The sequence below is a fragment of the Diceros bicornis genome, chromosome 1 (genome assembly GCF_020826845.1).
Source record: "Diceros bicornis minor isolate mBicDic1 chromosome 1, mDicBic1.mat.cur, whole genome shotgun sequence".
In the NCBI taxonomy this organism is placed as follows: Eukaryota; Metazoa; Chordata; class Mammalia; order Perissodactyla; family Rhinocerotidae; genus Diceros; species Diceros bicornis.
Window position 1 is genome coordinate 93,187,212 of NC_080740.1, and position 14,088 is coordinate 93,201,299.

The 14,088-nt window shown below is 40.6% G+C and overlaps 1 protein-coding gene across 3 annotated transcripts in view; it reads right to left on the reverse strand.

Annotated features, from left to right (window-relative positions):
* MAPK9 (mitogen-activated protein kinase 9) overlaps window positions 1-14,088 on the reverse strand; it is a 51,440-nt gene that overhangs the window by 15,266 nt on the left and 22,086 nt on the right. For all 3 annotated transcript variants that reach the window (XM_058548193.1, XM_058548184.1, XM_058548202.1), the window contains exons 3-5: window positions 11,753-11,882; window positions 9,253-9,311; window positions 6,778-6,916 (exon numbers count right to left, since the gene is read on the reverse strand). In XM_058548193.1, the coding sequence (XP_058404176.1) occupies window positions 6,778-6,916; window positions 9,253-9,311; window positions 11,753-11,882 (328 nt within the window). The remainder of the gene's footprint in view (window positions 1-6,777; window positions 6,917-9,252; window positions 9,312-11,752; window positions 11,883-14,088) is intronic.

Genomic DNA, 14,088 nt, shown 5'->3' on the forward strand with positions numbered 1-14,088 from the left:
TTTCCAACTGACGTGCCACAAACTGGCACAGGTGTGCTTCTGAGACAGCGATGGCTGCAAAGTGTTATCGGGACAAGCAGAAAATCGTTTAAGATTTACAACGGCTAAAATTATGTTTCATTACTGTTAAAGGCTCTCTTTCTAAACTTCCTGGCTTTAGTAAAATGTAACTTATATAAAGTTTAAAAAAAGCAGTGAATAGTCCCACCAAGCCCCATGCAGATGCCGGGGCGCTACTTGGCCCCGGTGCACTGTGTCCTGAGGTGGGAAGGTCCTGAGGGGAGTGCCACCACCCCTCACCGGCAGCCGCTATTCTGCACAAAGTACAGCCAGGAAAGAATCAGTCCCACACTCAAACCAGCGAGCCTTCCCCATGAGGAGGTGGTAATGTAGCTAGGGCAAAATGGACCAATTTGTCTCTAGTTTCCTTTTTTAAAGCCAAAGAATATGGCAGGAACAGGCATTTTAGAATACAAGTTACTAACAGATAAAATAATGCTCAGCTTCGTGAATTAAAAAAGAAAACAAAAACCCACAGGACAGGGAACCATTTTTAGTCTCTCCTGTGGCCTTGAGAAGAATGGCGACATCCAGTGCTGGAGGGGGGGCAGTAACAGATCCCTCCTTACACCTGGTGGGGGTGTCAGTAACAGCTTTCTCTTTAGGAGGCTGGCTTTTCAAAATGCGAAATGTCTACACTTGACCAGCCAGCCCCTGAAATCCACCCTGGCCTTGAACTGAAGCACAGCCACGTGAACAAGGATGGCCAGAGCAGCACTGCCAGCAAGCTCGATGAACTGCTGAGGGAATCAGAAAATAGGCTCATCTCCGCCACTCCCACCTGTCAGAAAATTGTCATCTTGCACTCATTTTGCTGGAACAACATACTTGACTACCATCTGTTGGAAAGCTCTGAAAATAAAACACAAATCGGGCCATCGATGATGTAGACAGTCTTCCTGGCAGGACGGGGAGAGGCGGCTGCCTCCTGATGCTTGCCAACGGGGAGGTGCTCAAAGGGGCCCCAGGGCTCCTGAGGGCTCCCTGCATCCATGGCTGCTCTCCCATCAGCCTCCACATACAACCAGAGGCGTCCTAAAATGAACTCCACTTGCAGTTTCAAGGTGGCAGAGTAAAGACAGTTTTGCCCCTTCAAGTCTTGAAGACCATCCCAAACAAGAAGCACACATTAAAATACAAATGACACCTGAATTTGAGGGCTCGACCCACAGATGTGGGGATGGCTAACAGTGTGGCACCCCCAGGTAGCCAACAAGGGTGTGCAAACATCTGTCACCAAAGAAGGGCAAGAGCAGAGGATGGGAGGCTGAGGGCATCATCCCATAAACCACCACCACACTTCTGGTCAGTTCTCAGATCAGAACCCACCGACCAGAGAGGTGTCCTAGGAGGGAGGACCTTGCACTTTGTGACAAATGTCCATTGCCTGGATTTCCCCACAGGTTTCTATGGCCACTTACTCAGGGACTGTACCCTGGGACAAGAGACTAAGCAGACATCAGAGGGACTATTGGACACAAGTTCTGAGTGGACATTGAAACTCAAAGATTCAAAGCATCATCATGCCTCCTCCACTCAGGAGGGGTGGCGGGGTGGGGCCAGGTAATAAATGGAGGCTGGTCCAGATCTCTTCCAACCACAGTATGACAAAAGAGGCCTAGGGCAAAATTGTGAAAGAATCTTGTTGTCCATCCCAAACCAGCGTGAACGGTTTCTGCTCCTCTTTTCTAATCAGTATGGAAGAATGTGTTTGCCCATCACTGGCTACATGCTGTGCCTGAGGCCTTATTAATCCATCTGCTCTACAGCCATCCCATGTCCAGCACAGCAGTGGCCACCAGGTCTACTAGTTGGTTAAGTTCTCTGGGATCCATCTAGTTTCTTCAAGCGCTGGACTAGTGAATTAAACTGAGAGACAAGAGGGACCACCGTCCCTGCATTCTTTAGGTTTTAATGGTGGCACTAATCTCCTCCATCCTTCCCCACCCCCAGAGTTAAGTGTTTTGATTTACTATCTTGAGGGAGGCAGTTTCAGGTTTCCACTTGGCCCTCTCCTCACAAGCCGAGGAATCAACGTAGGGGTCACGCCAACCATCAACTGTATCAGTTCCAATCACACATTCGGGGACTGGGGAGATGACTGCTGGGTGGGTTCACGAACCCAGTGGCCTGTTGTGAGCCCCCAGTCTCAGACCCCTCAGGAATGAAGGTCTGGGTCACATCAGGAAGCCACAGAGACCTGCCAAGGGGATGGCTGAGGGTATGAATAATGGAGAAGGGAGAGAGTGAGTACCTATTGTGGCTCCAAGATCAACTGCAGTGACAGGGGCTACAGTTTGTCCAACCAACCAACCTCCCACTTCTCAATTTCTCCTCAGGAAGAGACGCCCTGGAGAGCATGGGGAGCTGCTCCTGACCTGTGTGGAGCAAAGCTGAGGGGTGCAAGGGTGGACTATTGTGGCCATGAAAATGCTTACTGGCTCTCCCACTGCAAGAGTGCAACTGACAGATGCCCCCACTGTGGTGCACCGACCCTCCCCTCTGCTCATGCCGGGGCCACACGCCCGTGGTAGCTCTCGGCCAGTGACTGCGTGGGGCAGGAGGCCCATTCCTGTGACACCAGACTCCTCTGACAGGTGGCTTGAGGACTCTGGGGCCAGGCAAAGCTTTCTGAGGGCTGCATGGCAGCCTGTGGCTCTTCCTCCAACTCTCTTTTGTCCTCTCTCCCTTCTAAGGGGCCAGACCCATGGTGCCCTCTGCCGGCCTCCTCACCTTCTCCGACTTACTCCCCATTCTTCCTCACAGGCCTTCTCCCAATACATCTTTTGCATGTCTAATCCCATCGTGGCACTCTAATGCCTTCAACGAAAAACCCCACACGCTCTATGGGGTTATGGAAAGCGGCACGGAAGCAGTAAATGATTTAGCCGAGTGGAGGAAATTCCAACCTCAGTGAGCGGCCCACAGGAGATAATGCGGACCACAACACCCTGGAAAGGCTCAGGAAGTGAATGACAGGTGCTGCGGAAGGCAGGGTGAAGCAGGGAGCAGGACACCGAAGAGTTCTTTTGGAAAGTCTTCGTAAAGGTGAAGGCAGACCTCTCAGATCCGTAGCTCCACCCTAGAAGAGAGGCTTTTGGCTCCTTTTTCACTCCTTGTAGCCCATTATCTAGAAAAACTGAAACTGAGTTTGCAGACTCGGGACTCAAGGCATAATACCAACAGATGTGTTGGTATGGGGCACAGGGAGCACAAGGGCGAGGGGCCCAGCCTGAAGACAGGGCTCTGTTGCAGAGGTCTGCATTCTGGCACGTGAGAACCCCAGCCCCACCCCACACAGCCCTCTCACACTAGCAGCCAGGCTTATAACCCTCAGTAAAGAGACCAGAGGAGGCTTTTCTAGAGAAACTAAATGGTGCCCAGAGAAAAGACCTACAAGCAGAGAGAGCTGTGACCACCTGCTGCTGCCTTAGAGGAAAAAACCCATCTTTCAATAATCCCAACCCATGCACTTCTACTTGACCATCTTAAATAGGATCAGATGACAAGGGATTGCCAGACATTTGGGGAAAGCCTCGCACATGACACAGAGAGATCAACACACACCAAAAAAGGAACTCAGGGGAAAGAAAAGCCATGCAGGGATTACCCTCAGAGAGATGATACTGCATTCATGCAACAAGAACAAAATGCTATAAAAAGGAATTTTTGAGGATAAAAAAGAGCTCCAACCAGCTGGTACTTCAGAGAAAGAGAGAATAAAGAACAGAATAAAGAGGGCATCCTTAAAGAAATAATACTAATTTCCCAGAGCTCTATGGCATGTCCTTCCAGACTGAAGGTCCTACCAAGTACCCACCACAATTGCTGAAAAAGACGTCCACATCAAGGCATATCATCCTAACATTTTAGAATACAAGGAATAAAGAAATGATTTTAAAAGCCTCCAAAGATAAAACAAAACCCAAACCAGGGCACTCACAAAGGATCAGTAAAAAGAATGGCATTAGAGAGCTAAAAAGCCAGACTAGATGGTATACTACCATGGGGTACTGCATTTACAATTCTGAGGGCAACTGAGTTGTAACTAAGAATTTTATACCCAACCAAACTATTAATCAAGTGACAGGGCAAAATGAAAAGTTTCAGATATCCAGGGCCTCAAAAAAAATTTACCTCCCATGTACCACTTTTGGGGAAGCCATTGGAAGATGTGTTCCATCAAGACAAGGGAGTAATTCAAGAAAGAGAGAGACAGGGGTCAGGAAGCAGGGAATCCAACACCGAGAGGGGAGGAAATCCCAGGGAAATGCTGGGCAAGGTGTAGGACAACCCCGCTGCATCAGGGATGGGGGTACCAGTCCAGATGGGTGCAGGACGCAGGCCCCAGGATACATGAAACTGATGAAATAAGACACCTGGGTCCACTGAGAGACGACTTAGACACCTGGCAGAAAGCTTAGGGTTAAACTAGCAAGAAGAACAGAGAAAATACTCCCTCCTTGAAAAACAAAACAACAAAGACCAAAACTCAAACAAATAAAAGACAAACGTTGTTCACTCCAGGGACAAAGAAGTGAAAGGAAAAGAAATATATTCATGGTATAAATACAGCTCAGCTGTGAAAAGCATTTATGTGGTCATGACAGCATAAAACACAATATGGATACTGATGCACATCCAATTACATTGTAACTATGCTGGGAGGACAGAGGAACAGGAAAGGCGGCAGGCTGAGGCCGAGGTTGGTGAAAGAGCTAAATCAGTAGGTACTGACCCAAACTAAACAAAGATCAACGAGTAGAGATCTACTCATATCATTTCAAGATATGGAGATAAACACCAAAATACCAGCTAAAAGAACCAAAAGAATTTCCTTCTGGGGTGAGATAAATAAAAGAGAGGAGGTGGGGACTCTGCTTTTTCATAGATATTTGTAAAACTATTTGATCCTTGATAAAAATAAAAAACAAAACAAACAAAAAAACCAATCAACTCACTCAGCAAGTTGCAGAACCATTATGTGCAAGATGATCCCATTTTTGAAAAACATAAGTTAAAAAGGACATAAGCGTAGACAGATAAGTTGGCATTAGCATAAGCAAGAAGATGGTGTCAGTGTAAAGTCAGGAAGGAAACGCACCCAACTGCCATCACTGGTCACTGCCAATGGAGAGCTGGGAGACTTTCATTTCTTTTAATTTTTTGAATTACATAAAGTAAAAAGTGGTGGGATTATGGGTGTTTTATTTTTCAAATAATTAAATTTTATCTTTAGTATAAAACCATTTTAATAAGCAAAACTGAAAGTGTGTATCTATGGGTATGGTATCATATAAAGGAGAAAGACTGGAAAGGCTCACCGAAAACCATTAACACACTAAAGGGTTAACTTGGTCCATCATCTTCTGGGACCCGGAGGGTCAGTGGGGTGGGTAAACTGGGGCCTTTCACTACTTGCTCTGTCTACCTTTCCCTCAATGAGCATGCAGGACCTTCATAGAAAACACAAGCCTGGCAGGCTCCCAAAGGTGTGAACAGGAAGGTACAAGACATGGGAGGGAGATGGGTGGGGTGGTGAAGAGGATGGAGAGGTGGTCTGCTGAATCATGCTGGGCAAACCAAACACTTCTTTGGACCCTATCTGACCTTCTGGGCAGCAGCAACAGAATATTCCCTAACACAGGCACGCGTGTGCTGCGGCTCTGCCAAGGTCCCCGGGAATGGGAGGATATTGCTTTCCCACATATCTCCAGGCCAAAGAGGGGAGAAACAAGGAAGGCAAAACCATTTCCCTTTACAAAATTAATAAGGCCTAACGTAATACTTACTCTAAAGCATGAATTTAGTACAAAATGTATTTAAGAGATATTAAGAGTGCCTTAATTTATATAAAGGTCTGTGAAAATTTTAGGAAGAGAAACAAAATGGTAAGTTGGGAAATCTTTATTTTTACTTTAACTAGTGTTACTATTTTTAAAGCAAATTCGTCAACAGAATTTATATTATTTTAACTGAACACTTTGTGGCAGCAAAGGCTATATCTTAAATACCAGCACACTCGTCAGGAGCCGGTGCTTATCAGTGTGCCAGGCCTTGGACAGGCGTGGGGAGGACCAGGGATGCTGGCATGCTGATCTGGGGTGCAGAACTGAGGCTCAGGATGAGGGGTACATAATTCATGTAAGATTTCTCAAGCAACTGTATCATGTACTACTTGGCCTCTAGCTGTCCCCCATCCCAAATCTAAATTCCTGCTCATTAAAAATGGGATTTCAAAGGGGCTGGCCCGGTGGCGTAGCAGTTAAGTTCACGCGCTCCGCTTCGGCAGACGGGTTCACAGGTTCAGATCCTGGGCGCAGACCGATGCGCCTCTTGTCCAGCCATGTTGTGGTGGCATCCCATATAAAGTAGAGGAAGATGGGCATGGATGTTAGCCCAGGGCCAATCTTCCTCAGCAAAAAGAGGAGGATTGGCAACAGATGTTAGCTCACGGCTAGTCTTCCTCCCAAAAAAAACCAATGGGATTTCAAATATGGCAAAAATATTAACAATAGGTGAATCTTGGTAAATAGTATTTGGGAGTTCTTTGTTCTGTTCTTGCAACTTTTCTCTAACTTTTAAGTTACTTCAAAATTAAAAGTTAAAAAAAAAAAAGTATTCTTCTGCAGTATCAAATTGAGCAGCCAGCCCAGGATTATGACAACAAAATGATTGTGATTTTAAAAATAAAATTAATATGGTATCACTACTTACTCTATGAATTATACCAGCTGAATGCAGATGTTTAATACCACAGAGCATCTGGTACAAAAGGTAGGACATTCTTTCATGGTCCAACTCCATATGAATGACCTGACATAAGTTAGCATCCATTAATTCCATAACCAAATACCTGAGGGGAAAAAAGACCAGCCAAGCACACATGAAAACTATCCAAAATTCCTTTATGGTTATTATTATTTTTATGAAGCAGTAATAACTTACGACCTAGTCACTGCACTGGCTAAAGTAAAAAGATAATTTGTTTTCTCTAAACTTTTAAAGGTATCTTGAAAAGAAGCAAACATATAATGGAACTTTGTCAAAGTTTTCCAAAAAAACCCCCAAAACTAATAATGCAATGTCTTGCAAGTTAAAAGCAAAACAATTTTTAAATAATATGAAATAGAATCTCAAACATTGAAATTCTACTTCATCTTAAATTTTTTGCTATTGGATCATTCTTACCAGTATAGAAACCATGTTGTTATTTCTCTCATCTTACGGAAACTTTTCGCTTCATTTCCCCCACCAGCTACTGCCCCATATTTTTGCTCCCTTTGCAAGCAAAACTCCCCAAAGAGGTGTCTATATTTGCCATCTCCAATCCTTCTCCCATTTTCTCTTAATCCCACTTTGATCAGGCTTTTGCCCCCACCACCCTGCTGAAACTGTCCTCAAGGCCCCCGATGACTTCCATGTTGCTAAATCCAATGGCCAGTCCTATAATCCCAGCTGATGTTGCCCTCTTCCTCTCCCCAACTTCTTACTGTTGGAGTGCCAACACTCCGCCCTTCTCTAACTGCACTTAACAGTCTTGGTGACGTCCTCTTGGTCTCTGGTCTCAAGGCTTTAAATACCATCTGGAGACCATCAACTTCCAAATTCACACCTTCAACCCAGACCTCTCTCCTTACCTCCAGGCTCATTACCTAACTGCCCACTTCACAGTTCCACTTGGGTGTCCAATAGACATCTCGAAGTCCATGTCCAACACTGAAGTCCTGATTCTATCCGACCCTCCAATCTGCCCTTCCTGTAGCCTTCCTCATCTCAGTTGAGAGCACTTTCATCCTTCAGGTGCTCAGGCCAAAAATCCAAGCATCGTTCTCAAGTCCTCTTTCTCTCATACCACATGGCCTCTCTAAGAGCAAACACTGTGGCTCTACCTTCAAAACAGTTTCAGTATCCAATCTCTTCCCTTTACCCTCACTATTTCCCCTCTTGTCCAAATGGAGCCACCATAATCTCTCACCCAAATTGCTGTAATAGCCTCTTAGCTGATCTTCTATGTCCCTACCCCTTACGGTGGGTTCTCCACCCAGAAATCAAAGTTATTCTCTTAAAATGTAAGTCAGGTAAGCTCACTCTTCTGCTGAAAGTCTTACTGACTTGCCTTAGAGTAAAACGAAAACTTTACAACAGCCTAGAGGCTCAGCAGTGTGTGGCCCCGTCACTTCTCTGAGCACACCTCTTCTACTCTCCTCTGCTCCCTCCACTCCAGCCATGCTGGCCTCTTGTTGTTCTTAGAGCACACCAGGCATGCTCCCATCTCCACTCCTTTGCACTGCCTGTTCCTTCTATCTTGATTCCATCTTCCCCCAAATATCTGCAGGACTAAGTCCCTCACCTCTTTCAAGTCTTTCTTCAAATGTCAGCAATCCAGTGAGGTCTTTCTCCAACCACCCTACTGAACACTGCAACCTGACTTCTACTCCCCAGCACTCTGATCCCCCTTACCCAGCTCTACTTCTTCAAGAGCACTTGCCACATCTTAAGGAACAATTCATTTCCTTATTTACTATGTTGATGGTCTACCTTCCCTGGCTTTCCTGGCAAGCTCTAGGAGGGAATATTACCACCTATGATTCTTAAGTAATAAAAGAGATTTTTGCCTGTTTTGGTCACGAAAATATGCCAAGTCTAAGACAGTGCCTACCACATGGTTGGCAATCAAATATTTGTTGAATGAATGAATACATCAATGAATTTAGGATGAGTTGGGCCTTATATCTCGATATGAGAAATTAATATTTCATTTCATGAAATATATTATTCAGTAAGATAATTCTATTTCAGATTTTGGAAACACACAATATTTAATGACTTAACCGTTTCAAACAATAATTGTAAACACCTGAACCCTACAATCCTGGCTTTCAGGAGATTGGAGAAAAACTGTTTATATTTCAGTAAAGCAAATCAGCAGCATTAACGGTCGCTGTCTGCTCTGAAAAATTACTTTCAGTCATCCTTTATCTGTTATGGAGATGATAACTATCTAGGCACAAACAGTTGAATATTATTATCCATTTAACTTAACAATTCTCTTCTACAAAGAAAAGTAGCTAAGACATCATTAAAAATGTACTGAAATCTACATTTCCTAAGTTAAAAAAACAGTTACTTTCTTTACTAAATTTTCAGTCTTCGATGCATAGTGCATTACTGAATAAAAATGATACTTACACATCTTGAAATTCTTCTAGAGTTTTTTGTGGTGTAAACACATTTAACAAACTAATTATCTGAAAAGAGAAAATTAATTATACTTTAGCATGTCAGATGACTCTATTTGATTATAAAAATTAAGTTTAACATTAAAATGTATTAAAACCAGAAAAAAATCACAGCAGAGCTCAGTATTCATTACTATTGTTATTGTTTTTACCAAAACTTTCTATTACGTGGTATTTGAAAAAAGCTAAATGATTAGGATTCTCACCTTGGAAATAAGATGCACTTTTAATCAAATCACTTTTATGTGTCCCTAGTAACTTATTATCAGAGAATTTTAACACATAATTGCCTTTCTGGCTCTTAACATAAAAAAGTGGAAATTACGGGTAGAAAGACACTAAATAAAGCAATATGTTAACTCTGAAAACTTAAACACTATGTGCAAATTTCTAAAGTTTTGAAATATGAAGGCTAAGCTTGTATTTTTGGTATGATAAAGATGAAATGCCTTATAGTGTTATGTATTTACTTAAAGAGGGTTCTAGAACTGACCCCACTGCAGGCCTACTCTTGGCACTCCAAAGGTTTAACAATGAGTTCCGCTGCTTGAGCATCAAACACACATCCTCAATCACTTTAAATGATCGAGGGAAAGATGAAATGTTCAGTACAATAAGATTGGGGTAGCTGGCTAGCCAAGGAAAAAATAAAACTGGAACCATACTTCAATCTTTACATCAAGATAAACTCAAAATGGAACAAAGATAAATATAAAACATTAATATATGGATAAACATTCATCTAATCTTGGTGTAGAAACGCCTTTCCTAAGCATGACAGGAAACCTAGGAGATTTGATTACATTAAACCAAAACCAAAACCAACCAAACAAAAAAAATTAGTATGGCAAAAACAACCTAAATAAGGTCAGATGGAAAAGAAGTGAGGGTTGACAGTTTCATTATACAGAGATCTTCTATAAATGCATAAGAAAGAGATCAACAGTCCAAGAGGAAAATGGACAACGGTCATGGAAAATAAACTCTCAAGAAAAAAAAATGGTTAACAGAGATATGGAAAGAAATTCAATCTCACAAATAAAAATAAGGTATCATTTGTTCTCTGTCAGACTGGAAAAGTAAAACAAAAATCAACAGTATGCCGTGCTGGAGGATTCTGAAATAAAAGACATTCGTAGATACTCTTAACAAAACCATAAACTGACAGTCTTTCATGAGGTTAATTAGTCAGCATATATTAAAGCCAGGAGTGTGTGTACTCTTTGACCCCGCAATCCTGGCCAAGAAATTCACCTGGACAACTGTGCAAAGGTGCATGTATAAGGATGCTCACTGCAGCATTTTTGATAAGAGCAAAAAACTGGAAACAATATAATATGCAATAATACGTGATTGGTTAAATAAATTATTGTGCATCTGTACTATGTAGCCATTTAAAAAATGGTTTATATCTATGTTCATTAACATAAATGAGATCTAGTAACATTTCATGAGGGAAAAAAGCAAAATGAATAATAACATAATTGATCTTGCGTATGTATGTGTGTATATATACGCAGAAGAATGCTCACCAAAATGTTAATGGTAGTGATCTGTGAGTGGTGGGATTCAAGGATTTTTGCTTTCTTGTTTATATTGTTGGAATTTTTAAAAATAATAACCATATAATTTTTTGTAACCTGAAAATTTTTAAAAAATAAATAAGTAAAATAAAGCTTGCACTGGAGAAATTAAAAACAAACTCAAACCACAGACTCGAAAGAATGAACCTTAGTTTCATATTTCATGTCCCTACACCAGAAAGATCCAGCATAAATGTTAAAATAAAAGGAGCCATATAGAGTTGAGTGTAATCTTAAATACTCACACTCCCCAACAAAAATGGGTCACAGGGGGTGATCTCCAAAGCCCTTTCCAGATTTAACATTTTATGACTTTTATAACATGGCAAGGTTATCAAAATCATGCTTAACACAATGCTCAGAGACCAGTAGTAGGACATACAATGTGCCTGAATATCTCATTTTCTAGAGACATACTATTTCTCCCTAAAATTTACAGTGCTTTGATTTCTGTGGGGATGCCAAGTACAGCTATCTTGAATATAATATTTATTTAAAACTGAGATTACCAGGTAAAAAGCTACTTATAGAACAATGTTTTTCCAAAAAATATTCAGCTGTTTCTCAATTTGTTAGGTCAATACCGTTGCCATTTTATAGAAAGAGAAATAGTGAAAACCAAATGGTTATAGGGTTAACTGACATTCCTACCCCTGTTGAGTGATCTAAATTCTTACGACCATGATGCCTCTTTCTGACTTCAATTTCCCCAATGTTAAGAATTTTATCAGTAAAATATAACCATTTTAATAGTTATTTTTATCACCAGTTTACCCCAGGTCTAAACTCAATGTATCGCCAAAGACTCAGATGATGATCACATCATTGACAACATTAAAATATAGAGGAAACACAGACATTACTTACATTTTTATGATTGACACATTTTAAGAGGACAAGTTCGCGATAAGCTCTCTTTGCATGAGTCTGATTCTGAAAAGGACGGCTTAGTTTCTTGACTGCAACATTTATCCCAAGAACTGTATCAAAAGCAGCACTATAATTAAGAAATATAATAAGCAATCAATTAGAATTATTTTAGAAAATAAAGCAATGCAGAATGTACATTCAATGTATTATCTTTTTTAATGAGTAACAAATAAGGAAAAATCTTTCTTTGTTTCCACCCAAGGTACTTGTATACATGAAGAGCAAGGTGAGTTGGCTCAGAGTACAGGACAGACTGACTCCTTTGCAGAGGCAGGGACATGGCAGGTGCAGTGAGGATGGGATTCAGTAATCCTTTGCACCTTGACTTCTCATTGTATTAGTTGAGATTATTATGTTCTGAAACAATTAATTTAACAAAGACCATCTAAGACTGGTCAAAAAATGAAATCTTCAGTTTAATTATGCCAATAAGTTGAAGAAAAGTCACTGATTTTCACAGAATAATATAAGTATATTTTGCGGTATCACAGTGGAGGAAATGGTTGAGTTCATGAGAAGAACATAATAAATCTAAGTTTTGATTCGTTGTGTTTTTCCCAGACAAAAGAATCTAAAAAGAAAACAGCCAAAATCTCAGCTCAAGGTAAATCCCCAACATACAAAACTCCTAACAATAAGCAAATGCTGTACACAAAATTCTACTTGAAATACCTCCTCATACTATTACAGTAAGAATAAAATTTTCTAGAGGCTGTGTTTCAAGCATCTCAAGTTCCCAGTTGAAATTTACGGTTCATTTTCCTCCAGAAAATAGACAAGAAATATTGAGTAGCCTGATGGTACATTTTGGGGTTTCAAACTAGTACCAATAGCAGCATTGGTGTTATTAGTATCTTTTGGCTACTTATCAGGCGTTAAAAGCCGCTAAAGACCACCTGAGAACCTAAGCACCATTTAAAATATTGTTTCTATTTATTGATTCTATTCAGTTTATAATATTATTTACACTTACTTCTATTAGTAATGTTAAACAACCCTAGCTTAGTTCAACCTGTTTTTAGCTGAAGGCTGTCCGCTGTTGTATTTGGTTAAGAATTGCTACAAAATTCATGATACTTTGGAATTATTCTTTAATTCATTTGACACTGTGTACATATACACACATATGTAGATTCATATGCCCATATACAAATATACCATTCATATGAATTATAAAATGTTAAATATAAATCTATTTGTGAAATCATTAATTAGCATACTTGTATACGTGTGTGTATTTGTACCTATATATATATATTTCTCAATCTCAAGAATTTGCAAACAGATACGCCTCTTTGGCTCTCAAAAGTTTTTGTCCAAAATGAGCCAAAAGGACCAATTCTGAGCATCTGAGTGGACACATGCTTCCCCACTCCTAGTTCCAACTCCAGGAACAACCACCTTCAATTATTCCTGGTTTTACTTCTTGTGGTCACTTCTCAAATCCAAAAATACTTTTATCATGATTTCCTCATTTATCAACTTTAGAAATGAACTATTTACTCCCCATTATGAAAACTGAGGATTTAGTAATTTACTTGAAACCCCCAACTCCTCCCCGTTTTTTGTTCTCATGTTATTTTTAACTTTTCCCTTGGTTACCCTTGCAACTTTAAATAACATGCCTAAATTCCTTGTTCCATCAACTTTCAAAGGAACCTCTTGACTCCCCAGTATGTAAAATGAGTCTATTATATTCCAGCTCCTTTCTCCTCCAGCTCTCTACTCTCTTCTCTTTTCCTCTAAACTTCTGTCTTAAGTGGTCAAGCTTGATAACACATCTATTTGATCTCTACAATCCAGTCTTTCTGTGTTTCTTCTTTAGGATGGATATAAAAGTTGAAAATCAAAGACAGAGAGTGTATGTGTGTGTGCACATGTAAATATTACTAATTGCAGAGCTTGGATTACATTTTATTTTCTAAAGATCACATGACCCTTGCTGCCGCTCATAAGAGAATGAGATTGTTTCTAACATTAAGGTCAAATGGATTCTCTTTTCTTACATTCTATCAATTGCTCAAATATCATGTCCTTTTCATTTGTTTTATACTTAGACCATGACTTTTTCCAGCTTTTCCCCTACAAATTTCTAATAAACTTTTTTTTTTTTTAATTGAGAGAAAAAAACCCAAATCTTTGTTAAGCCTATCACTGGTACTTTCTTACTCACATTATCTATTGTTTGGAATCTATCCCATTCTTTTTGGAGACATTTTTCTTAAGAGTTTTTTCAAGGCCTACTACACAGCTATCATCCTGGGATTTCTTTT